General features: G+C 36.5%; 1 protein-coding gene across 6 annotated transcripts in view; it reads left to right on the forward strand.

The window, feature by feature from the left end:
* Positions 1-27,533, forward strand: part of MEMO1 (mediator of cell motility 1) — a 142,316-nt gene that overhangs the window by 63,973 nt on the left and 50,810 nt on the right. For 4 of the 6 annotated variants that reach the window (XR_002644588.3, XM_022574134.2, XM_089922402.1 and 1 more), the window contains exons 2-5: positions 178-259; positions 17,944-18,012; positions 24,954-25,066; positions 27,334-27,445. Coding sequence is in view for 5 of the 6 variants with exons in the window: in XM_022574134.2 (XP_022429842.1) it covers positions 178-259; positions 17,944-18,012; positions 24,954-25,066; positions 27,334-27,445 (376 nt within the window). In the remaining variant the exon portion in view is untranslated. Of the gene's footprint in view, positions 1-177; positions 260-6,010; positions 6,087-17,943; positions 18,013-24,953; positions 25,067-27,333; positions 27,446-27,533 lie in introns of those variants that run through there. The other 2 variants (XM_030762976.2, XM_030762975.2) reach the window with 2 other exon arrangements.

A 27,533-nucleotide genomic window follows, 5' to 3' on the forward strand; every position in this document is an offset into this window, starting at 1 on the left:
TTGCTACTAGAAACTTTGTAGTTGGTTAAGTTTCAAACATTAACATCCAAAATGATGATCCACTGCCCATTAAGCTATTTTAGTTCCAAATAGGTTCAGTGAGGACTTTGTGTCATGTATGGTTATTAGTACTGTATTGCTTTGCTCACTCCTGTTTCTCTCTTTCTCTTTTTATAGGACCGCAACTGAATGCACAGCTAGAAGGTTGGCTTTCACAAGTACAGTCCACAAAAAGACCTGCTAGAGCCATTATTGCACCGTAAGTTTTAAGGGTCTTTACCCAGAATCTTTCATATGTTAATTATTAATAAAGAATGGGTATCTACGGATTGAATTAAAAATTAAAAATCAAATGCTGTGTTGAACTGAAGAAGTTATATTCACTAAATTTCATGATTCCTGTGGCTTTCACTTTAACTCAAGGATAAAGGAATTGGCTACTTTATTTTCTCAGATGCAGAAATATCAAAATTTACTTTTGGTAATAAAACTGACTTTTAAAACAGAGTTGTTTGCATTAGATAAACTTGGTGATTTCAGTAGTATTTGGTACAAATGAGTAAGTTCTGTTTTAAACATTGAAAAGATCTACTTTAATCACATAATTTTAAACTTATAATAAAAAATGGATTAAACATAATATGGTGCAGTATGGAGTAGCAGCCAGATTTTTAGGGGAGGGGTGGATTTTTTTTTTTTTTAATGAAGAAAATCTGTGACTATTTTGTCTATGTTAGAGGGCTTTTTGAGAACTACAGGCTACCAAACATACAGTTAACTATGTGTCTGTGTATGATGTGAATTCAGTTAATTTTGATTTGGTAAATGTTGGAGTTTGTACTATTTCTGTCACAGCAGCATCTTTTATGTGACTTCTGTTGAGTTCAGGTTGGTACCTTGATAAATAGTAAATAGTAAAAATAATAGCAACCACTTATTAAACAATATGAGAATTAAATAAGTAAATACACATAAAAAGCTTACATTAATGTTTGGCACATAATAAGTATTCCATAAATGTTATGTATTTTTTGTGCCACACTTTTTGTTAAATACTCCATTTGTATGATCTAACTTCATCTCGTTTAAAAGATTCAGGAAGCTGACTATACTACTTTCCAACTGTGACACATAAGTTATTTAATCTCTTGTGCCTTTGTCTCCTTGGTAAAATTGGAATAATAATATTACTTTCATATAGTTTTTCCAAAGATTAAATGAGCTAATCTTTATAAAACTTTTAGCATAATGACTTGCTATTACTTATTTTGTTATTCAGCAAATATCTACCAGGCTAAATGCCAGATACTCTTCTTTGTGCTGCTCTTTGAATAAAACAAAATCACTACTCTCGTAGTGCTTGCCTTTTAGTATTTGGGGAAGACAGACAGTAAATAAATAATTATATTCTGTGTCAGGTGCTGATGGGTGCTAAGAAAAATAAAGCAGATAAGAAGATTGAGAGTGACAGTATGGGTAGGGAGTTGCTAGTTTAGATAGGATAGTAAGAAAAGGTCTTCCTCATAAGGTAACAGTTGAGTCTAAATGATGTGAGAGAGAAGTTATGCAGATGCCCAGGGAAAAAGGGTTTCAGGTTGAGGACAAAGCAAGGACAAAGGCTCTGGGGCAGGATACGCTTAATGTGTTTGAGGAAAAGCAAGGCCAGTGTAGCTGGAGTGGCGTGTGTGTGGAGAAGAGTAGTGGATGAGGTAGGCTGCGGGGGCTAGATTGTAGGGAGGCTTTGTAGGAGAACATAAAAACTTTGGTTTTTGCTTCTTTTTTTTTTTTTTTTTTTTTTGCGGTACGCGGGCCTCTACTGTTGTGGCCTCTCCCGTTGCGGGGCCCGCTCCGTGGCATGTGGGATCTTCCCGGACCGGGGCATGATCCCGTGTCCCCTGCATCGGCAGGTGGACTCTCAACCACTGCACCACCAGGGAAGCCCCAAACTTTGGTTTTTATTCCAAGTGATATGGCAAGTAATGAGAAATTTTGAGCAGCAAAGTGACATGATCTGACTTAGGTTTGAAAAGGATTATTCTTGCTGCTGTATGAACTTTCTGTTTTGTGGGGGCAAGGAGTCCAATTTCGGAGGCTTATTACTATAGTACAGAAAAGAGATGACATAATGCCTTTGGCTGGGAGCTAGAGGTGGAGGTGATGAGAAGCTGTATATTCTGGGTATTTGGAAGGCAGGACCAATAAAATAGAAGAAGTCAACGATGACTCTTAAGTTTGGGCTTGTGAAAATTGGAAGGATGGAATTGGGGTTTGTACTAATTAAAGGAGAAAACAAGGGTGGAGGTGGGGAGTGGAATTTGAAGTGTTTATATAAAATCTAAATTTTATTCTGCCTGTGTTAATGTTGAGATACCTATTAGGTATCCAAGTGAGGCAGCTAGGTATATGAATCTGGAGTACAGGGAAGAAGGGCAAGGCTGTGTTGGCATATCACACTTAACACAGCTAAGTGTGTAACTTTAATCAGACATGGTTGCCTCAGGAGTAAAATAGAGAAGAGGTTCAAAGACTAAGGCCTTAGGCAAGCCAGCTTAATTTAGAGGTCACGATGAAGATGAGTATTTGCAAAGGAGATTTTGAAGGAGGACCAGTGGGGAAGGAGGAAAACCAAGAGTGAGTGAAGTCTCTGGGAGGCAAAAGGATGAAAATGTGTCAGGGAGGAAAAGATGATCAGGTGTGTCAAATTCTGCCAAGAGGTCAAATAAGATGAGGATTGATAATTGGATACTATGGAGATTGCTGGTTATTTTAGTAAGAACAATTTCTGTGGGGCGGTGGGGATGAAAGCACAGTTGGAGTGGGTTCAAGAAAGAATCAAGGAGGGAAATGAAGACAGTGAGTATAGATAGTTTTTTTGAGAAATTTTGCTATAAATCAAGGAAGTAGGGCAATGGGAATATGGTGTTGGGGAGAATTTTTATTGAAGGTGGGAGATATTAAAGTGTTTATAATGTTGATGACATGATCTAGTAGAGAAAGAAAAATTGATGCAAGGATAAGTTGGGAAGTTTGTATAGGTGAGATCCTTGGTTGGGTGAGAAACAGTGGATTAGTAATCATCTCTTTATAACATCTCATGAGATGTGTTCTATTGTCATTCCCATTACTTTGCTGGTATTTGACTATTATGGTATACTACCTTCCTAGTTAAAACTTACTCTAAATGTGGGAGCTGAGCTGAATCAACATAAAATTAAAATGAGGTTAGTTATTCATGAAAAAGTAACTAGACTTGTTTGCTTCTTGTAGTTAGTTTTAAATTGAAATGTTTGGAAATGCCCTTGGAAATGAAATGTTTGATTCTACGTTACAAATATATTAATTTGTAAAAGATTTCCAAGTTACCTTAGGTTTTAAAATGAATATTTGAAAATAGTTTTGGCCTTGGTGTGCATGTTTCTGCTATATAGTGACTTTGTAGTTATGTTTATGTATATATAGGCAATTTCTACTTTGTTAATATATGAAAACTTTAAATATAGTCAAGTTCATCTTATTATATTTTCCTTTCCAGAGTTACCTGTTTTTTTTTTTGCGGTAAGTGGGCCTCTCACTGTTGTGGCCTCTCCCGCTGTGGAGCACAGGCTCCAGATGCGCAGGCTCAGCGGCCATGGCTCACGGGCCCAGCCGCTCCGCGGCATGTGGGATCTTCCCTGACCGGGGCATGAACCCGTGTCCCCTGCATTGGCAGGCGGACTCTCAACCACTGCGCCACCAGGGAAACCCTCCTTTTTTTTTTTAAGGTAGAAAAGCAACAACAAATATTTTCTTGTTATATAGGCACAAAAGTGTCTTTGTAAGAACGAGCTTATATAGTAATTAGACAACTTAAAATTTTAAGATTTCTACTTTTATTTCAAATCAAAAACATACTTTTAAAATTTTATAAATTCTAGCTCTCTGGGACCACCTTTTCTTAGATTTTGCCTTCATAGGAATAAATCATATGAGGGCAACCTTAAAAAAACAAACTCAGAACCTAGATAGCACACTTCTGAAAATGCTTAAACAGTTTGCTTATTTTTATATGGATGTAGATTAAATAGAATACTGTCATTTATTGTTGATGTTATTAAAAGATTAGGGCTTCCCTGGTGGCGCAGTGGTTGAAAGTCCGCCTGCCGACGCAGGGGACGCGGGTTCGTGCCTCGGTCTGGGAAGATCCCACATGCCGTGGAGTGGCTGGGCCTGTGAGCCATGGCCGCTGGGCCTGTGCGTCCGGAGCCTGTGCTCTGCAACGGGAGAGGCCACAACAGTGAGAGGCCCGCGTACCGCAAAAAACCAAACCAAAACAAAACAAAAAAAAGATTAAATATTGACCCATAAACCAACTGTTGATCAATTTTAATGAATTCTAATCTATGTAACATAACCAGGCACATTTGGGAGAGGGATTCAAAAAAATTTAATTTGACTAAAAAATATCCTTTGGTTGCGTTTGGAACTATCTAACTTATATTGAGGCACAGGAGACAGTATGTGGCCTTGGGATATATATTGAAATGATCTCATGAGCTAGGAGTTCCAGAAGACTTCTTACCATGACTGCCAGTTACCTTGATGCCAAAATTGTTGTTTATCTTGCAGTATTCAGCAATAACTCAGCAACCCTTAGAATGGAGCTGTACAGGTATACATCACTTAAGAAACATCTTATTGAATATAAAAATATAAGCAGACAATTGTGGAAGGGGCTTAATTTACATGATGAAATTATTTTTTACTGTCAAGCACAGACAATGTATATTGAAGGCCATACATTTAAAGCAGAATTTGATTTCTTAGTAGTTAACCAAGTAGGAATAGTATGGAATAAAGGATACTTTCACTTTTTGTTGTGTACCTTTTATTACAGTTTGACTTTTTTTTACTGTGTACATTATACCTTTAGTATAAAAACCTGTTTGAAAAATTTAAAAACTGAGAAACATTTATATAGAAGACCAGGTTGTATATAGTGAAGCATACCTGTAGAGCTCTACCAGTACATGTCATGAGACAATCTTCATAAATTATCTAGTTAACTTAATCGTTACTGGAGATTTGCAGTCCTTGTTCATGTTAGCAAACAATCTTCTAAACAGTCTCATAGTGCGTTCTGTGTTGTGTTGTGTACTTGTTTGGCTTGGTTTTGGTTTTGTCTCACTTCCTTTTACATAGTGAAAGCAGATGTGCCCTGTGTGAATGATAGGCCAGAAGACAGGCTCCTTGCATTAGCATAGAGTTCGAGCTAAATCTGGTAGAAACCATCAAGACTTTCCCAGTCTTGTTAATAGTAAGAAGGACTGGTAGGTTATTCATGGCAATATCTCAAATCATATATACTCTAGCAGTAAAAAAAAAACTCTCAATATGTAACATTGTGGTTAGTTTATTCTTACTTGACTTTTTTTTTTTTGCGGCACGCGGGCCTCTCACTGCTGTGGCCTCTCCCTCCGCGGAGCACAGGCTCCGGACGCGCAGGCCCAGCGGCCATGGCTCACGGGCCCAGCCGCTCCGCGGCACGCGGGATCCTCCCGGACTGGGGCACGAACCCGCGTCCCCTGCATTGGCAGGCGGACTCTCAACCACTGCGCCACCAGGGAAGCCCCTTACTTGACTTTTTAGCTCATAATATTGTTTGCTTAATGTTTGTGAGATTCCATTTGTAAAAATAAAATATTCTAAATAATGACTGTTTTACCTGAATATTTCTTGGATATAATCATTTACTGATTTTTTTATCGAAGCAGGAATCTTTAGGGCCATTGAGCAGTGCCTGTGAAAGAAAAGAATAAAAGGCTAGGTGCAGCAAAATAAAACTGAGATGGAGGTTGCTGCTTCTGTAAACTGTTTGGGGCCAGTTGTCATTCAGGTTGATCCTGTACATTTACAGGTGTTTTTAAATTTAGTTTCTAGGTTTGTAGATCATATCTTAACTTAAGGTTGCAAACTTTGCTTATTGCTGGAGGAGATCTCATTTCATCTGGTCTAATCTTCTCATTTCATCTAGGGCAGTCTTTTATTTTGCGTTTTTCCTGCTATTCAGTAGAATTAGGACTACGGAAATCTGACTTTGTTGAATTCAAGTAAGTGTTTATTATTCCCTATATCCACTTTGATGAAAAGCCTCTCATAGGATGTTTAGTAGACTCTTGGCATTCATAGTTGATATAAGTGAAAGTCCATGTGATGTAGTGATTAGTAATTTTCCTGAGGTAGGAATTTAAATCATACCACACTGCAAGGTTGCTGTATGGGAAACTGTCACTTAACTAGTGAATGATTGTGGACAGTGTGACCTTGCATCCTCATTTAATTGCAGCTCTCTGAGGGGCAGAGAAATTCTGGTAGGTTAGGAGCTGAAGTTGCTGATGCAAAGGATCTGCTGTGTAGGTGTAAAGGGAGAAGCAAAAGTACTCTATGTTAAAAGAAAGATCAGTTTTTAGAGGTATGGTTTCAGCCTAATGACAAATTATAGATATAATTATATATATATATAATATATAATAATAGTATAATTTTGTATTTGTTTTCATGAGAAGTTACATTGAGAATCAGGAGTTACCTGTAACACCTAGCAGGGATGACTTTGTATTAAAGGTTTTAAGAACTCTGAAAAGACTGACTTAGACACACTTTTATGATGTATATTCAAATATCTGTAGAGCTCAAATTTTCATTGCTTTTCTGGCTGTTATGCAGAACCACTAAAGAAAAAAACGTAGCCGTTCCCTTAGCGAAGCCTCCTTTATTGTGAGTGATTCCTTACTGGAACCTGTTGCCACATACATGTAGAGTTATAGATTCTGTTAGCAAGAGAAGTGTGTAGGAACAGGATTAATGGTGAGAGTTGATGATTATTACTATGGCTTTATTCATTACCATATATCTGGGCCAGGGTTAAGGAAAGTATTACAAATTCTCTTCTTTGAATGTGACCTTGATCTTTTCATGAAGTAGAGTGAGTTCCTCACTATGGGGGATAAGTGAGTATGGGGTATACTTAATGATCAAAAAATAGATACACTGCAGTGTATTCTCTATCTAAGTTAAGAATCTCCCTGTCCTTGGGAGATGGGTTCAAGATGGCGGGGTAGAAGGATGTGCGCTCACTCCCTCTTGCAAGAGCACAGGAATCACAACTAACTGCTGAACAGTCATCGACAGGAAGACACTGGAACTCACCAAAAAAGACACCCCACATCCAAAGACCAAGGAGAAGCCATAATGAGACAGTAGGAGGGGCGCAATCACAATAAAATCAAATCCCATAACTGCTGAGTGGGTGACTCACAAACTGGAGAACACTTATACCACAGAAGTCCACACACTGGAGTGAAGGTTCTGACCCCCAGGTCAGGCTTCCTAACCTGGGGGTCTGGCAACGGGAGGAGGAATTCCCAGAGGCTCAGACTTTGAAGGCTAGTGGGATTTGATTGCAGGACTTTGACAGGACTGGGGGAAGCAGAGACTCCACTCTTGGAGGGCACACACAAAGTAGTGTGCGTATCAGGACCCAGGGGGAAGGAGCAGTGACCCCATAGGAGACTGAACCAGACCTACCTGCTAGTGTTGGAGAGTTTCCTGAAGAGGCAGGGGGCAGCTGTGGCTCACCGCGGGGACAAGGACACTGGCAGCAGAAGTTCTGGGAAGTACTCCTTGGCGTGAGGCCTCCCAGAGTTCACCATTAGCCCCACGAAGAGCCTGTTGGCCCAGTGCTGGGTCGCCTCAGGCCAAACAACCAACAGGGAGGAAACTCAGCCCCACCCATCAGCAGACAAGCAGATAAGCATTAAAGTTTTACTGAGCTCTGCCCACCAGAGCAACACCCAGCTCTACCCACCACCAGTCCCTCCCATCAGGAAGCTTGCACAACTGCTTACATAGCCTTATCGAAGGGCAGACAGCAGAAGCAAGAAGAACTGTAATCCTGCAGCCTGTGGAATGAAAACCACATTCACAGAAAGATAGACAAAATGAAAAGGCAGAGGACTATGTACCAGATGAAGAAACAAGATAAAACTCCAGAAGAACAACTAACTGAAGTGGAGATAGGCAACCTTACAGAAAAAGAATTCAGAATAATGATAGTGAAGATGATCCAGGACTTTGGAAAAAGAATGGAGGCAAAGATGGAGAACATGCAAGAAATGTTTAACAAAGACCTAGAAGATTTAAACAGAGGTGAACAATATAATAACTGAAGTGAAAACTACACTAGAAGGAATCAATAGCAGAATAACTGAGGCAGAAGAACAGATAAGTGACCTGGAAGACAGAATAGTGGAAATCACTGCCACAGGACAGAATAAAGAAAAAAGAATGAAAAGCAATGAAGAAAGCCTAAGGGACCTCTGGGACAACATTAAACATACCAACATTTGCATTATAGGGGTCCCAGAAGGAGAAGAGAGAGAGAAAGGACCCGAGAAAATATTTGAAGAGATTATAGTCGAAAACTTTCCTAACATGGGAAAGGAAATAGCCACCCATGTCCAGGAAGCCCAGAGAGTTCCAGGTTGGATAAACCCAAGGGGAAGCACGCTGAGACACATAGTAATCAAACTGTAAAAATTAAAGACAAAGAAAACTTATTGAAAGCAACAAGGGAAGAACAACACATAACATAAAAGGGAACTCCCATAAGGGTAGCAGCTGATTTCTCAGCAGAAACTCTGCAAGCCACAAGGGAGTAGCATGATATATTTAAAGTGATGAAAGGGAAGAACCTAAAACCAAGATTACTCTACCCAGCAAGGATCTCATTCTTTTTTTTTTTTTTTTTTGTGGTACGTGGGCCTCTCACTGCTGCAGCCTCTCCCGTTGTGGAGCACAGGCTCCGGACGCGCAGGCCCAGCAGCCATGGCTCACAGGCCCAGCTGCTCCGCGGCACGTTGGGATACTCCCGGATTGGGGCACGAACCTGTGTCCCCTGCATCGGCAGGTGGACTCTCAACCACTGCGCCACTAGGGAAGCCCTCTCATTCAGTTTTGACACAGAAATCAAAAGCTTTACAGACAAGCAAAAGCTAAGAGAATTCAGCAGCACCAAACCAGCTCTACAACAAATGCTAAAGGAACTTCTCAAAGTGGGAAACACAAGAGAAGAAAAGGACCTACAAAAACAAAACCAAAACAATTAAGAAAACGGTCATAGGAACATACATGTCAATAATTACCTTAAATGTGAATGGATTAAATGCTCCAACCAAAAGACACAGTCTGGCTGAATGGATACAAAAACAAGACCCATATATATGCTGTCTATAAGAGACCCACTTCAAACCTAGGGACACATACAGACTGAAAGTGAGGGGATGGTGAAAGATATTCCATGCAAATGGAAATCAAAAGAAAGCTGGAGTAGCAATACTCATATCAGATAAAATAAACTTTAGAGAATGTTACAAGAGACAAGGAAGGACACAACATAATGATCAAGGGATCAATCCAAGAAGAAGGTATAACTGTTATAAATATATATTCACCCAACATAGGACCACCTCAATACATAAGGCAACTGCTAACAGCTATAAATGAGGAAATAGACAGTAGCACAATAACAGTGGGGGACTTTAACACCTCACTTACACCAGTGAACAGATCATCCAGACAGAAATATAGTAAGGAAACACAAGCTTTAAATGACACAACAGACCAGATAGATTTAATTGATATTTGTAGGACATTCCATCCAAAAACAGCAGATGACACTTTCTTCTCAAGTGCACACAGAACATTCTCCAGGATAGATCACATCTTGGGTCACAAATAAAGCCTTGGAAAATTTAAGAAAATTGAAATCATATCGAGATCTTTTCTGACCACACGCTATGAGATTAGAAATAAATTACAGGGAAAAAGACAAACACGTGGAGGCTAAACAAAATGTTACTAAATAACCAAGAGATCACTGACGAAATCAAGGAGAAAATGAAAAAATTCCTAGAGACAAATGACAACGAAAACATGACAATCCAAAACCTATGGGATGCAGCAAAACAGTTCGAAGAGGGAAGTTTATAGCAATACAATCCTACCTCAAGACACAACAAAATCTCAAATAAACAATTAACCTTACACCTAAAGGAACTAGAGAAAGAAGAACAAACAAAACCCAAAGTTAGTAGAAGGAAAGAAAACATAAATATCAGAGCAAAAATAAATGAAATGGAAACAAAGCAGTAGCAAAGATAATAAAACTAAAGCCTGGTTCTTTGAGAAGATAAACAAAATTAATAAACCTTTAGCCAGACTCATCAAGGAAAAGAGGGAGAGTACTCAAATCAATAAAATTAGAAATGAAAAACGAGAAGTTACAACAGACACTGCAGATATACAAAGCATCCGAAGAGACTACTACAAGCAAATGTATGCCAATAAAATGGACAACTTGGAAGAAATGGACAAATTCTTGGAAAGGTATAACCTTCCAAGACTGAACCAGGAAGAAACAGAAAACATGAACAGACCAATCACAAGTAATGAAATTGAAACTGTGATTAAAAATCTTCCAAGAAAAAAAAAAAAAAAATCTTCCAAGAAACAAAAGTCCAGGACCAGATGGCTTCACAGGTGAATTCTATCAAACGTTTAGAGAAGAGCTAATGCCCATCCTTCTCAAACTCTTCCAAAATATTGCAGAGGATGGAACACTCCCAATCTCATTCTACGAGGCCACCATCACCCTGATACCAAAACCGGACAAAGATGATAGAAAAAAAGAAAATTACAGACCAATATCACCGATGAAGATAGATGCAAAAATCCTGAACAAAGTACTAGCAAACAGAATCCAACAACACCATGGTGTATGATTAAAAGGATCATACACCATGATCAAGTGGGATTTACCCCAGGGATGCAACGATTCTTCAATATATGCAAATCAATCAATGTGATACACCATATTAACAAATTGAAGAATAAAAACCAAACGATCATCTGAATAGATGTAGAAAAAGCTTTTGACAAAATTCCACACCCATTTATGATAAAAACTCCAGAAAGTGGGCATAGTGGGAACGTACCTCAACATAATAAAGGCCATATACAAGAAACCCACAGCAAACATCATTCTCAATGGTGAAAAACTGAAAGCATTTCCCCTAAGATCAGGAACAAGACAAGGATGTCCACTCTCACCACTATTATTCAACACAGTTTTGGAAGTCCTAGCCACAGTAATCAGAGAAGAAAAAGAAATAAAAGGAATACAAATCGGAAAAGAAGAAGTAAAACTGTCACTGTTCGCAGATGACATGATACTATACATAGATAATCCAAAAGATGCCACCAGAAAAATACTAGAGCTAATCAATGAATTTGGTAAAGTTGCAGGATACAAAATTAATGCACAGAAATCTCTTGCATTTCTATGCACTAACAACGAAATATCAGAAAGAAATTAAGGAGAAACAATCTCATTCACCATTGCAACAAAAATAATAAAATACAAGGGAATAAACCTACCTAAGGAGGTAAAAGAACTGTCCTCAGAAAACTATAAGACACTGGTGAAAGAAATCAAAGATGACACAAACAGGAGGAGAGATATGCCATGTTCTTGGATTGGAAGGATGAATATTATGAAAATGACTATACTACCCAAAGCAATCTACAGATTCAACGCAATCCCTATCAAATTAGCAATGGCATTTTTTACAGAACTAGAACAAAAAATCTTAAAGTTTCTATGGAGACACCAAAGATCCCAAATAGCCAAAGCAGTCTTGAGGGAAAATAACGGAGCTGGAAGAATGAGACTCCCTGACTTCAGACTATACCACAAAGCTACAGTAATCAAGACAGTATGGTACTGGCACAACAACAGAAATATAGATCAATGGAACAGGATAGAAAGCCCAGAGATAAACCCACGCACCTATGGTCAACTAATCTATGACAAAGGAGGCAAGAATATACAATGGAGAAAAGATAGCTTCTTTAGTAAGTGGTGCTAGGAAAACTGGACAGCTACCTATAAAGGAGTGAAATTAGAACACTCTCTAACACCATACACAAAAATAAACTCAAAATAGATTAGAGACCTAAGACCGGACACTGTAAAACTATTAGAGGAAAACATAGGAAGAACACTCTTTGACATAAATCACAGCAAGATATTTTTTGATCCATCTCCTAGAATAATGGAAATAAAAACAAAAATAAACATATGAGACCTAATGAAACTTAAAATCTTTTGCAAAGTGAAGGAAACTATAAACAAGACGAAAAGACAGCCCTCAGAATGGGAGAAGATATTTGCAAACAAATCAACAGACAAAGGATTAATCTCAAAAATATATAAACAGCTCATGCAGCTCAATATTAAAAAAATGAACAACCCAATCCCAAAATGGGCAGAAGACCTAAATAGACATATCTCCATAGAAGACATACAGATGACCAAGAGGCACATGAAAAGCTGCTCAACATCACTAATTATTAGAGAAATGGAAATCAAAACTACAGTGAGGTATCACCTCACACTGGTTAGAACGGGCATCCCTCAGAAAATCTACAAACAGCAAATGCCGGAGAGGCTGTGGAGAAAAGGGAACCCTCTTGCACTGTTGGTGGGTACGTAAGTTGATACAGCCACTATGGAGAACAGTATGGAGGTTCCTTAAAAAAGTAAAAATAGAATTACCATATGACCCAGCAATCCCACTACTGGGCATATACCCAGAGAAAACCATAATTCAAAAAGACACATGCACCCCAATGTTCATTGCAGCACTATTTACAATAACCAAGTCATTGGGAGCAACCTAAATGCGTATCGACAGCCAAATGAATAAAGAAGAAGTGGTACATATATAAAATGGAATATTACTCAGCCATGTAAAGGAACGAAATTGGGTCATTTGTAGAAACGTGGATGGACCTAGATACTGTCATACAGAGTGAAGTCAGAAAGAGAAAAAGAAATATAGTATATTAACACATATTTGTGGAATATAGAAAAATGGTATAGATGAACTGGTTTGCAAGGCAGAAATAGAGACAGAGATGTAGAGAACAGATGTATGGAAACCATGGGTGGAAAGCGGGGGTGGGGTGGTGGTGGTGGTGGGATGAATTGGGAGATTGGGGTTGACATATATACACTGAGATGTATAAAATAGATAGCTAATAAGAACCTGCTGTATAAAATAAATAAATAAAATTTTAAAAAAGATAAAAGAATCTTCCTTTCCTTATGCCACTATGTTGTCTTTAGGTCAAGCAAACTTTTAAACCTTCAGCTTCAAAAAGGACTGAAACCATGAAATCTAAGTTCTTATTATGAAACAAGTTTACCTTAGTTAATCGTGTTTTCGAAACTATCATCCTTCCTTGTAGTCTTACAGGATATATGATTCTTTAAGTATTCTTCCAGTTGTTAGGCTTGTTGCTTTTCCTACTCCATGGACTCCTCCCTTCTTCGTTGAACTATGTAAAGGTCTCTTAACGGTGCTTAAGAATGGGTTCTGGAGCTCTACTATCCTGGAGTGCCACTTACTATCTGTATGACCTTGAGCAAGTTTCTTAACCTTTCTGCTTCAGTTTCTTCATCTATCAAATGAGAAGAATAATAATTCCTATCTCATAGAGTTGTTAGGATTAAAAGTAATGCTTTGAGTTACATAGAAGAGTGCCTGAGATGCAGTAAGCACTCAATTATCACCATCATCATAACTGTCCTCTTCTTCTTCCTCCTACTTGGTCACTAAGATATGTCACTGTTTCTGTCTAGACCCTAGAGCATTGATTTCTCATTTCCCACTGACACTGACACCATTCTAGACCTAGACCGTGATGTTACTACCTCACGCCACAGTTTCCAAGAGAGCTTCATGTAACTCATCTTGCCTCTAACACGTCCTTTGTGCTTGTGTTTTTCAGTACATGATAACGGTTTCATATTATCACTCCCTGTTCCAAGAGCACACAGCAGTTTTTCAGTAACTTGTTTTATCAAGCCCAGACTCTTCTGTCTGACTCTGGCTTAACATTACTCTCTTGTTCCATTCAGGCCAATTTCATATTTTCTCATTTACATCATACACTTGGACATTTGCTCATGTTTTTCCTTCAGGCTTTATTCCCTTCATGCCCTTACCCTTCTACTTACTATTTCTTTCCTGCCTATACTTCAAGAATCTAACGTTTCTAAGAAGCCTTTCTGGCATTTAAGAACTGAGCTTGGGTAGGAACAGCATTGGTAAAACTGGGAGAGACTTAGAGTACAAAGACAGGTTGATTTAGAGATCGGAGTATAGATTGGGGTTCAGGGCCTTTAAATTCAAGAAGAGTAAGGATTGAGAAGTGGAGGGATGTGAAGTGAGGGACAACTGAGAGCAAAGCAGTGTTGAAAATCTGAATGTCATTCAGGTTTGTGACAGACCAGGGCGGATCCAGATGGATCAGATGGTTTTTAAGGTCTGCATGGCCAGGCAAGATAGTGCATATCTGAACTGACAGGAGCCAGTGATGTTCAGATGAGGAACAGGTATTAAGTATCTGAAGTAGTTGGTATTGGTGTCTTGGGGACTGGAAGATTGGGGACATAACCGGTTAAAATAGAGCCCCTAGTTAGCCTAGAATATCAAGATCAGTGCAGGATGACAGCAAAACTGAATCTGCTGAGCCACAGAACAACTTATATTACCTTCTGGCTAAGATTAGAACTGGGTTGTGAGAATATTGCTATATTCAGGCAACTTGATAGGCTCCCTTGACAGAGGTGTAAGGATGGAGTGACTACCATTAATCTGACCAATAAAGCCTCAGTGATTTCAGTGTGCTTAGCATATGTCCCATATTACTTTACTCCTAATTAAGGACGCTACTATCTTGTATGGTTGTGATTGACTTATGTGAATCTCTTTTTCTGTGTCTATATCAGATGAGTATCATTTTTTTTTTTTTTTTTTTGCGTTACGCGGGCCTCTCACTGTTGCGGCCTCTCCAGTTGCGGAGCACAGGCTCCGGACGCGCAGGCTCAGCGGCCATGGCTCACGGGCCCAGCTGCTCCGCGGCATGTGGGATCTTCCTGGACCGGGGCAAGAACCCGTGTTCCCTGCATCGGCAGGCGGACTCTCAACCACTGCGCCACCAGGGAAGCCCTCATTTTTAAAATAGAGCTTTACTGGGGTATGATTAACATTCAGCTGCATATAAAGTATGCAGTTTGATAAGTTTGAAATATGTATACACCTGTGAAATCATTACCACAATTAAGATAATGAACATATTCATCATCTTCAGAAGTTTCCTTGTGCCCTTCTTTCCCTCTCTGCCCTTCTCCCACCCTCCCACATCCACTGATTTACTTTCTGTCACTATAGATTAGTTCTTATTTTCTAGAATTATTTATTTTTATTTTTAATTGAAGTAGAGTTGATTTACAGTGTTGTGCCAGTCTCTCCTGTACAGCAAGTGACTCAGTTTTATACATACATAATTCTTTTAAAAAATTTTTTTATTGTAGAAGTATTTAAATGGAATCATATAGTATGAACTCTTTTTGTCTGGCTTCTCGCACTCAGCATATTTATTTTTTTACCATAATTATTTTGAGTGTGTCAATAGTTCATTCCTTTCTATTGCTGAAGAGTTATTTCATTGTATGGATATACTTCAATTTGTTCATTCACCTTTTGAGGGACGTTTGGCTGTTTCCGTTTTTGGCTCTTGCAAATAAAAATGGGATGAATATTTGTGTACAAATCTTTGTGTGCACGTAATGCTTAAATATATATATATATATATATATATATATATATATATATATAGGAGTGGAATCGCTGGCAGGAGTTTTATGGCAGAAGTATGTTTAGCTTTTTTTTTTTTTTAAGAAATTGCCAAACCGTTTTCCAAAGTAGTTGTACCGTTTTACATTTCCTACAGACTGAGTTTCAGTTCTACATCCTTGCCACATTTGGTATGGTCACTCATTTTAATTTTAGCTTATTCTAGTGGGTGTTCAGTGGTAGCTCACTGTAGTTTTAATTTGCCTCTCCTCAATGACTAACTGATGTAGAGCCTTCTTTTGTGTGCTTTTTGCCATCCTGGTGTTTTTTTCTTTTTTTGGTGGTACGCGGGCCTCTCACTACTGTGGCCTCTCCCGTTGCGGAGCACAGGCTCCGGATGCGCAGGCCCAGCGGCCATGGCTCACGGGCCCAGCTGCTCCGCGGCATGTGGGATCTTCCCAGACTGAGGCTCGAACCCGTGTCCCCTGCATCGGCAGGCGGACTCTCAACCACTGCGCCACCAGGGAAGCCCCCGGTGTATTTTTTGATGAAAGTATCTGTTCACATCTTTTCCTATTTAACAATTAAAAAAAAATTGTAGTAACATAAAATCTACTATCTTAACTACTTTTAACCATTTATATAGTAGTGTTAAGTGCATTCACTTTGTTGTGCAACCAATCTTCAGAATTCTTTTTGTCTTGTAAAACAGTTACCTATATTTTTTAAAGTATTAGGTTGTTCTGAAATTTCTTTATATATTCAGATAAAAATGCTTAATCAGATATATGCTTTTTCTTTATATATTTAGATATAAATCCTTTGTCAGATATATGCTTTACAAATATTTTCTCCCAGTCTGTGTTTTCAGTTTACTGTGCATCTTGAAATTGTCCATGATGGGAATGATTTAATCCACATTAATAGACAGATTGCTATAAATCAGGATTTTATTTTTTGTTGATTGTCTGTACTCAAGAAAAGTAATGGGGAAAGGTTAATAAGGCAGATGAAACTTAAAATTATGTTATGTCTGTAACCTTTACACTGTGACAAGCACGAAAAAATGAGGAAAGAAATATGCTTTCCAGTATTTGAAAAACTATTGTCTAATAAGCAAAGAAGTCATTCAAGTCATTGTTGAATGAGTGAAATTCAGAGATATGTCTTCATTATTTCACTCTTGTCATTTGCAGCCATTGCTTGGCTGTGGGTCAAAGAGTTCAGCTACCATCAGTGAAAGCATCCTGGGGCAATCAATTGCCTAAGCTGAATTTGCAGTAAAGAGTATTTTATATTTTTTCATTGTTTGTCAGTTGTGTGATACGTCTCTCTTTATTTCAGTAAAATTTATAATAAGCTTATGTACATATGTATACAGCTTTTTCCTACAGAGCCATTTGTTAAACATTTACTGGCTGTACACTAAATAGTAAGCATTAAGGGAAATATTTCTAGACTCACATAGCTTGAGTCAAGAAAGAAAAATGAAGTTGTGAAACAAAGTCATTGTATGGGTGATCAGAGAACCAATGTAAAGCTGAGACCAGAGGAGGAAAAGGATGGGGTGAGTAGTAGGGAGAGAAAATGAAAGGCATAATACACAGAAGGTCAGGTCAATTCTCTTACCACTAAAGACACAGAGGGACATGAGTTGTTTCTTGTAGATTATTTGTTTTGCTCTGATTTGACTTGGTCTTATCATTTTTATGTATGTAATAGTCTGTTTATGGTATTGAAGAGGAATGTTAAGAGCTCATATATTATTAATGTTACATTAGCAACTTCAAATAAGCCTTGAATATTTCCAAATATAATTTTCCTTCAGACCAAATACTTTTTAACATTTAAAATTGGAACACACGGGGACTTCCCTGGCGGTCCAGTGGTTAAGACTCCGTGCTTCCACTGCAGGGGGCACGGGTTTGATCTCTGGTTGGTGAACTAAGATCCTGCATGCTGTGCAGCATGGCTCCCCCCCAAAATAAATAAATAAATAAATAAAATAACAGTGGAACACAGAACAATGATGTGTTCCCTGTTGTCTTCTAGAAGTTGCATCATTATCTGTCAATACATTGCTTTTTAATCTGTACACATAATGTTTACCATAATTATTAGATTTCTTTCAAAAGTTTTTTTTTTCCCAGAATAACTTGATTTTGAATCTGATGATTAAGTTAAACATTTTTTTGTTTTGTAGCCACGCAGGGTATACGTACTGTGGGTCTTGTGCTGCTCATGCTTACAAACAAGTGGATCCATCTATTACGTAAGTAATATAGTTAGATACCATTTTGATTAGGTGGTTGGGAATTATAATTGCTTTGTCACTGAAGTAATTTGTTTTACATACTTATTATATACTTGATTTCATTAAGAATTTGACTTTACAAATTTGATTATACCTTATATAGGTTATGAAAAGCTTTAATACTATTTTTCATTATCTGAACATTTAGCTTCTACCTTCCTTTTGTTTTGGTAAAATGTTTAGTTCTGGAAGTGTTAGAAGGTTAATACAGTATTGTGATTTATACGAAATATGTATTTGGTCATTTAGATAACCAAAATATATTTCACATATATATTCAGTCTTTTTCCACAGTTACTGGCTCACAGCTCCCAAAACCCTTGGAATTTCCTAAGTGGTGAGAATGGCAAAGGTTTTTCTTGTATGTTAATAAGGTGACTTTTGGACCCCACCTAAGCATGGGGCTGCCAGGTTGCCAGGATAACCAACCTTGTGTTTAGAGGGTTGGAATTTTCATTCCCAATCCCTGACCTCCCCTGGGGGAGGGGAGAGAGCCTGCAGGTTGAATCAGTCGCCATCATGACTATGTAATAAAGCCCCCATAAAAACCCAAAGGGACAGGGTTCGGAGAGCTTCCAGGTTGGTGAACACGTGGAGATTTGGGGAGAGTGGCCTGCCTGGAGAGGGCATGGAAGGTCCTGGCTCTTTCCCCTTGCCTTGTCCTATGCACCTCTTCCATCTGGCTGTTGCTAAGTTATATCTTTTTATAATAAACCGGTGACCTAGTAAGTGAAATATTTCTCTGAGTTTTGTGAGCCGCTCTAGCAAATTAAACCTCTGATTTATAACCAGTCTGTCAGAAGTACAGGTAACAACCTGGACTTATGATTGGCCTCTGAATTGAAATTCAAGGAGGTGGTTGTTGGAATCGCCAATCTGTAACTGGTTGGTCAGAAGCACAAGTGACAACCTGGGCTTGTGACTGGCATCTGTGATGGGGGATGGGTGTGGGTGTGGGGACGTTTTTGTAGGACTGAACCCGTAACCTCTCAAGGTAGATAGTGTCAGAATTGAGTGTGCCCCCTCTTCCACTCACATGAATGCACACAGTGGAATTGGGTCCAGGAACATTAACAGTTAAATATTTTGGTTTTTAAAACTTTCTTTGAAAACCTGGAGATGAATACTTTTAAGAAAAATTCAAAGCCCTTTGTTCTATTTTAATCACTTTATAATTGAAAATTCTTTATTGCACGTGTTAGGTTGTGTTTAATGAATGAAGAATAATTTCTCATTGACAGGATAAGGTACCTGAGTTATTTTAGAATCTGACAATGAATTTAATATGGTTTTTGAAGTATATTAGCTCTTAATAATTTAATGACAGCCCTGAAATTAGCTTAAAAAAATCTTTCTGTCAAATTGAGACTGAGTCGTATACTACTCTCTAAAATGAGAAATTTGTGAACTTTAAAAGCTTAGTATACCACTCTCTAAAATAAGAAACTTGTGAAATTTCAAAAGTTTCTGCTGGAATTAGCCACCCAAATTACTTAATTTGCTGACCAACATTTTATTTAAATAGTTAATTCACTACATGTGAACCAGTGTCAGGTTCTAGTCTATATTGCCAGTTGTACATACACTGTGTGAATAGGTGAAACTGATCATTTTAATTCTGTCAAATGTTGTTAGGTTAGACCCGTACTAGTAGAGATCATTCACAAGTAACTCAAAACAGCCCTGAGCCTACTCCTTTATGAGCAATTAGTTCAAATTGTCAAAGCAAAAAAGCTGCTCTCTTTTGTTTTTATGTAGTATGCTCTGCACATTTTATCAGGCCTTTATTGAAAATTATTTTTTAGTAAGTTTTTAATAATAAATAAAATGATAATATTGCCAGATTGAGGAGGTTTTGGTTAGCTCCACCTCCTTTATGATGTTTTGATGCACATCTTTCACAAATATTTCATAATACATATTTAATGTGTAATTTTAACTTGTTTCATGAATAAGAGTAAAATAGAAATTAGATTGTAAAGCTTTTCAGAAGCTTCCTATATTTGACCCTGGGCCTATAAATCAACCATAATCAAGGCTAGTTTATATAACAGCCTTTTCCAAACCTTTTTCTATTTGGCAGAACTGTTATTGATGATGATATGTGCTAAAAGGGTACCCCTGAATTATATTTGGCCTAGGAATATATAGAGAGCCTATATTGATATACGTGGAAATTGTGTGTTAAATAAGTTGATGGACAGTGAGAATGGAAAGGAAAAAAATAATAAGGGAAGAGAGTCAACGACTAAGAAGGTGACAATAAAGGAGATCAGTAAAAAGAAATGCGAATGATGGATGATGATGTGATCAGTTTATTTTTATAATTAGTATATAGTAATTGAATTCTGAATAAATAAGTGTGAAGGTCTCAGTGTTAAAAATAATCATAGACAGTCTTGTTGTATTCTCTTGGAAGTGGCCCTCCCTGAGATTTGCAATATCTTCATAGTTCTTTAAGAAAATAGAGAAAACATCCTTTTGGGAATAATAAGTATAGAGAAAAAATAACAGTCCAAGAGAGAAGGATAAATTTGATACCACTAGCTTCCATTCTTCTTTCCCGTTCCCATTCTCTACGTGTCAACCAGGATCATCTTTTGTCCTTAAAATTTGAATGGATCTTTTACCTTTGCATGATTTTGTAACATCTTGCATGAACATTTGGAAAATATTTGTTCATTGAGTCATGCAGATCTTTCAAATGTTGACATTTCATCATACGATGTAAAAAAAAATCACATCTGTTAATATCACCATCAATTTCATGAGAAAAAATTTTAATTATTGGGAAGCTTTTTGCAAAAGTCTAATTTTCACTTAAAAGTTTCAATTTTATCATTGGCAACAAATACGTCAAATATTTTCTTTGAAGTGTCAGGCTTATTTTGTCCATTTTCTAAAAAATTTCTGCTGGATACCTAAATTGGAATAACCACAATTTGTCTACAGTCATTTTTTTGAAGTAAAAATTGTGTTCCGTGGAAAAAAGTCTACTTCAGCTCATAACTCAAAATCACACAGATGCTTTTTCCTTGAGACATACTTCTGTATGCAGTAGAAGTGCTTTATGTGTTTATCACCACAAATTGAATGCATTTTGTCATACAGAATATTTTTATAAAACTGTACTCGAAGTTCAAAATTTAATGAAATTAAATGAAACTGGCTGAAAAAAAAATACAGCATGGGTGAAGGTGAAGAATACATGACTACTAGTACATTTTGATTCCGTTACCTTGGTTGTAGCCAGCAGTATACCCAGTCTTACTTTTGTACTAGAAGTGCAAATGTTAACATGTTGAAAAGGTTCGTTGTATTATTATGAAAATAGTTTTGATTTTGTGGACTCCTTGAAAAGTTCTTGTGAATTCACAGTTCACACTTTGCGAACTGCTGTGATTCAGGGTGATTGGATTTATATTGTGGATAAGGTATTGGAGAAGGCATCTCTGGGGAAATGATTTTTAAGCCAAGCAAAAGAAACAATTACACGTGGAGAAGTTTTGAAATAGGCAAAGATATTCTTGTTATCAAGGAACTGCAAGACCAGTGTGCATAAAGTACTGAGATCCGGGGTGGGGGGAAGAATAATACAAGAAGGGGCCAGTCGATATGAGACTTTAGAACCCATTTTAAGGATTTTTGTATTTTATCCTCTGACCAAGAAAAGCCATTGAAAGACTTTTTAAGCAGGGAAGTGATATGATCTGATTCATGTTTTAGAAAGAATACTCAGGCTGTTTAAGGAACTTTAAAAATTATACATTTAATTAAGTTCTTTCCCATATTTAGAGTTGCAAAGTCTTTTCCTATTACTGAAACTTTAATTAAAAACCGGAACTCAGGATGTTACTTAGATAGTAACTTGATTTTGATTCATATCTTTCAGAAAACCTTGCAGGGCAGAAAAAGAATGCCAAAAGGAATCTTCTTTGGGGCCACATGACATTTTATTCTTTAGTTAAAATATCTCCACTTAACCATGAAACACTTTAAAAAAATTACTTGTGTTCCATTATCTAGTATAAGTAGTTGAATATTTATGAGAACAGACACTCAGGTAACTCATGTGTTAGGTGTACAGACTGCACTCCTCATAGTAAGTAACTCCACAAATGTGGATTCTCTGGAGGTATTATTATATGTGAAATACATTTATTTCTGAGAGAATGCCTACTGATTTTTTTCTATTTTTTTATATTAAAGGTTTCTTTTACGTGTATGGCAACAGTGATTATATACCAATATTTAAAAGTTACTCTTTTAAGACAAAGAACTTTGTAATTAATTGAAGGGAGAGAAAGTGGCATTACTTCCAATGCCTATATTACATTTCTCTCCAAAATATTTGTATGGTCTTGGTGTTTATGGATCTAGCAATCTAGGGGGAAAAATGCATTATCTTTTATTTACACTATTAATTGTCTTATAGCATATAGCTAACACAGAGACTCATTCTGAGATTACTACTTGTTCAATATCCAGTTTCTTTTTTCTTCTCTCAATGAAAAGAAGCCTTTTTTGGTTTGTTTTTGGGTATATCACTTTTAAGGGTTTTATATTGATGGGACCTAAATCTTTTTTCCTATTATCTCTCTTAACTAAATGTGGAACTTCACTATGTTGCTTTTGGATGAGTTTCAACCTTTGGGTACACAGTTGGATAATTCAGACTGATGGGACCTCTTTTCCCCACCAGACTTTATCTTTTCATCTAGGTTGGGTCTGACAAAAAGGCAAGCAATATGAATAGTCACGTATTAGAGGAGGCAGTTAGGCTTTCGAAGCTGACCTCGGGTCTTTATTTCTGGAGTAACGCTCATCTTTTAGCCACTGTTAGAAGAACCTTGTTATACTTACCTATGATATATATCTATGCCTAGATTGATTTTTAAAAGTCATTTCATATTTTAATTATATATTCTGAATTTCCCAGGAGTGTTCTGATTTTAAATATTCTATCCCTCTCTCTTTTCATAGAAATACATTCCTCAATCATAAAAATACTTTTTTTTTCTTACTTGATTCTTGATTCATATAATACCTATCCTTAAGCAAGTTTCCTAAGCACTCAGATTTACCATTTTCTATGTCCCTCATTAAACTTTAATTTTAAAAATGTGGTGATATTTTTGTGCTGTTAAGATACGAGAACATAGTGGTATCTTTCGTTCATTTAGGAATCTATAGATCTGATTTTTTTTTTCTGAAATGGCTATTGAGTTGATCATAGAGATGATGACAAGAAGTGGGTATTAGCAGGGGAGGTGAGGAAAGGGATTATGTTTCTGACTAGAAATGGCCTGTGAGTGAAGTCTTACATGTGGGCTCTGCGTGACATCTTGAGGATTGCAACATCTTGAGGAGATTTTGGGACTAAACTGAGAATTACCTTTTCCTTATCCACATCTTTCTTATCCACCCCCACCCCCCAACACCCCATATAGCAAGTAAGATATAGCTGACAGTAGGTTAATTTTCTTAGCTGTAATAGAATTCTGTCAAAATAAATATATTGCTAAAGCACACATTCCGTGGCCTGCAAGTTTTTGATGTGAAAGAGATATAGCTCTGTGATTCAGTCTTTGTGTTTTTGTCCATTAGATGAGCAATGAGTAGCACTTAATTTTCTAGGTATATAGCTTACATATATTCCTTTTTTTCTTATAGTTTTGGTTCTTTTGTGTCTGTAACTTTGTGTGTGTGTGTGTGTGTGTGTGTGTGGTGGGGAAAATTTTGTTCATATGAATCTGGGAGAAACAGCGAAAATGGAGAGTTTGGAATTTAGATTGTAGAGATGTTTGAGATAAAATGAGAATAAGTTAATTTTACTCTTGATGTTAAGATAAAAGGATTGTAAAGATTTAATCTACAGTTTAGCCTAGTTCTTTTCTTTAGCCTACAGTGCAAATAACACATAATTTTCTTTGTTTTTGAGAATGACTTCTACTTGAATGGGAACTGAGAAAGCTTATTACAGAGTTCTCAACAAGATGCCTTTTTTCTCTGCCATGGAAGAAATGTGGAAATAGCTTTAACAGAATGCTTCTTTGTAATGATATTTTGGATTTTTAGAATTTATACTTTTATGGATTTTTATTAATGTTGTAGGCAAGTTTAGAATTTGTTATTTTGAGATTTTATTTAATAGCTGAAATGTTTAAAATTCAATTAATACAGCTATTGAAAACCTTTTGTATCCTAGCCATTGTGAATACAGAGGTGATTTTAAGCATAGTCGGTTGGTTTACTGTAGATAATCAGTAACTAGTATTCCCAGGTGTTAAACATGGTTCTTTTAAAGACCTTCCAACAAAAAGATAGAGATAAGTAATTGAACTTAATTAACTGAGGAGCAAGTCATTGGTAGGAACATTAGTTTGCTAGTGCTGCCATAACAAACTACCATCAACTAGGGGACTGAAACAACAGAAATTTATTTTCTCACAGTTCTAGATGCTGGAAAAGTCCAAGATGGTTTGGCAGGGTTGGTTTCTTCTTAGGTTTCTTCCTTGGCTTGCAGATGACTGTCTTCCTGATGCCTCTTCACATGGTCAATCACCTCTCTGTGCATGTGCACCCCTGGTGTCTCTTCCTCTTCTTATAAGGACACCAGTCATATTGAATTCAGGCCTCACGGTAATGACCTCATTTTAACTTAATCACCTCTTTAAAGACCTTATCTCCAAATAGGTTCCATTTTGAGGTACAGGGGTTGAGACTTCAACGTATGATTTCAAGAGAACACAGTTTAGCGTATAGCAGTAGGTAATGAACTCAATCAAGGAAAACAATATTACATGTAATTTTTTTAAATTACTTGTTTTTTCCTTTTTATTTAATAAAGTTTGTGTAGAAGTGCAATTGTTCTGTGTTTTTTATTGTATATCTCCTAGCCGGAGAATTTTCATCCTTGGGCCTTCTCATCATGTGCCCCTTTCTCGATGTGCACTTTCCAGTGTGGATATATATAGGACACCTCTGTATGACCTTCGTATTGACCAAAAGAGTAAGTATATAGAAATTTTATAGTTTGTAAACAGCTGAAGTTTTTACAAATAGGAACTATAAGTTAATTTACAGTTAAAAGTATTTCATAGTAATATTTGAATTGTAAAAATAAAATTGTTATAACTAATCTGCAAAAAAGAAAAACTAAGAAAGGAAATCTTCCATATGCCTAAAAGACAACTGTAGTTTTTCTGCCAGCCACAAAAATCTGTCAGATCCTCTAGTCTTTGGAGTGTAGTGGTTACATTTATAATCAGGGAAGTACCATGTACTTGTTGTACAGTGAGACAAGAAATTGGTACCCACAAAAACTTGTTGAAACATTTTGGGCATGTTTGTCTTCCTCTGTGTATAACAGTTCCCTTACCGTAAATGGATAATGGTGATAATGACTTTATATCCTCATATATGATTTTTATGGGAAAAAAATTGAGACCGTAGTTGTGAAACTCTGCAAGAAGGGTGCCACATAAATCTTAAGTGCATTTTATTTTTAAAACATATCTATTATTTTGATTTTTAAATAGAATTCTAGAAATCACAGTTTTTATTTAATCATGTCTCATTTTGTACATAGTTTAAAAAATACCAAACCATACAGAGACTACTATAACAAATACTCATGTACTTATCATCCACACTTGACTCAGAATTTCCCCTCATCTGAACTCAATTTGCATTCCCAAAAGTAACCACATTCATGAACTTGGTGTGTATCCTTCCAGTTCATCAAATTATATTTTAAGTACGTTGAGTGTTTTTATTGTTTCAAGAAATTTTGCAACAAATTCTTCTGTAGAATGAAGAAAGCCATTTGCAGAGGAAATGATCACCTCTTTTTCTTTAATTTTTAGGCCTAAATTTTCATAATTTGGGGTTTTAAGTATTATAGAGTATTAGCAATTTGTTGTTAGGATATAGGTTATTAATGAAACTAGCCTTACTCCCTGGAATGGTTTTAGGGTACACATTTTTCAAATATTTAAAATGCTTTTAAAATTTTTATTTTTTTCTTCCAGTTCTATTGAGTTATAGTTGACATACAACACTACATAGGTTTAAGTTATACAATATGGTGATTTGACTTTACATACATCATGAAATGATAAGTTTAGCGAATATCCATCATCTCATATAGATACAAAATTAAAGAAATAGAAAAAAATATTTTTTTCCCTTGTGATGTGAACTCTTGGGATTTACTCTCAACAACTTGTATATAACATACAGCAGTGTTTATTATATTTATCATGTTGTACATTACATCCCTAGTACTTACTTATCTTATTACTGGAAGTTTGTACCTTTTTACGACCTTCATTCCAATTCCCCTTTCCTCTGGGACACGCTTTATTTTTAAAACCTTGTTGGGGCATTCAGAAAATTTTGGTTTTGGATAGACTGACAATGAGGAATGGAGGATTTTTAATCAGGTATAATTTTATAGAAAAAAAAGTCGTACTGTTATTTGTTCGTTTCTTTGTTATTGGTAAACCCATTTAAGGATGTAGTTATAAAAATGCTGGTTTTGTTCAATGAAAAAATAAAAATATTCTTATATCTTTTTTACATATTTCATCATTTTCTTGCTATATATTGATAATATTTAGTTTTAAGTGTAATTCATCAGAAGGATTTGAATTACTTAAATCATTTTAAAATTTTAAGATTATTTAAGGCATGGTACTGTGGTAAATTTATATTCCAGTCTATACCACGAGCTTCATTTTTAATGTTGAGGAAAATAGCATTCTCAGAAGGAATTTTCTTTTCTTATCTTAGTATGACAGGAACCTGAGGTGTAAAATAATAAGTCTGTACATTGTATTAAAAAACAAAACAAAACTCAAAAACTATATTATTAACCTCATGAGTAAGTAGACCAGGGGATTTTTCCATATTTCAGTAAGATTTCTAATCAACTGTTCTTGTTAATATCTACTGATTGAATAAGGTCAAGGATAAGCTTAGACTCAGAGGTGATTTTAGATATAATGAAAGGAATTGATGAAAAATTAAAATTACTATTTTTTATGTAACTATGTAACATATGAAAGTGCTAAATAAATCATTACATGTCTTACTGTTTTGTCTGGTATGTAAGAAGCTAGTTGTTTTTTCCTTTTTTTTAAACTAAAAATGGAGAATATTATGTGGTGCTTTTTGTCTCTTGCCAAAGCATGTAGTTTTGTGTTACTGGATAGAGTCTCACAGGGTAAGGATATACATTAATATATTTGTTTTACTATATTTTGAAATCTCTAGTTTACGGAGAACTGTGGAAGACAGGAATGTTTGAACGAATGTCTCTGCAGACAGATGAAGATGAACACAGTATTGAAATGCATTTGCCTTATACAGCTAAAGCCATGGAAAGGTATATTAATTAATATAAGAAATCCCAGAGAAATCATGGATATTAATTTCTTTGGAATTATTTTAACTAGGGTGAGATAATCATTAGG

This window comes from Delphinapterus leucas, chromosome 13 (assembly GCF_059928025.1).
Source record: "Delphinapterus leucas isolate spDelLeu-1000000601 "Yukka" chromosome 13, BTC_Dleu_Yukka2, whole genome shotgun sequence".
NCBI classification, from domain to species: Eukaryota; Metazoa; Chordata; class Mammalia; order Artiodactyla; family Monodontidae; genus Delphinapterus; species Delphinapterus leucas.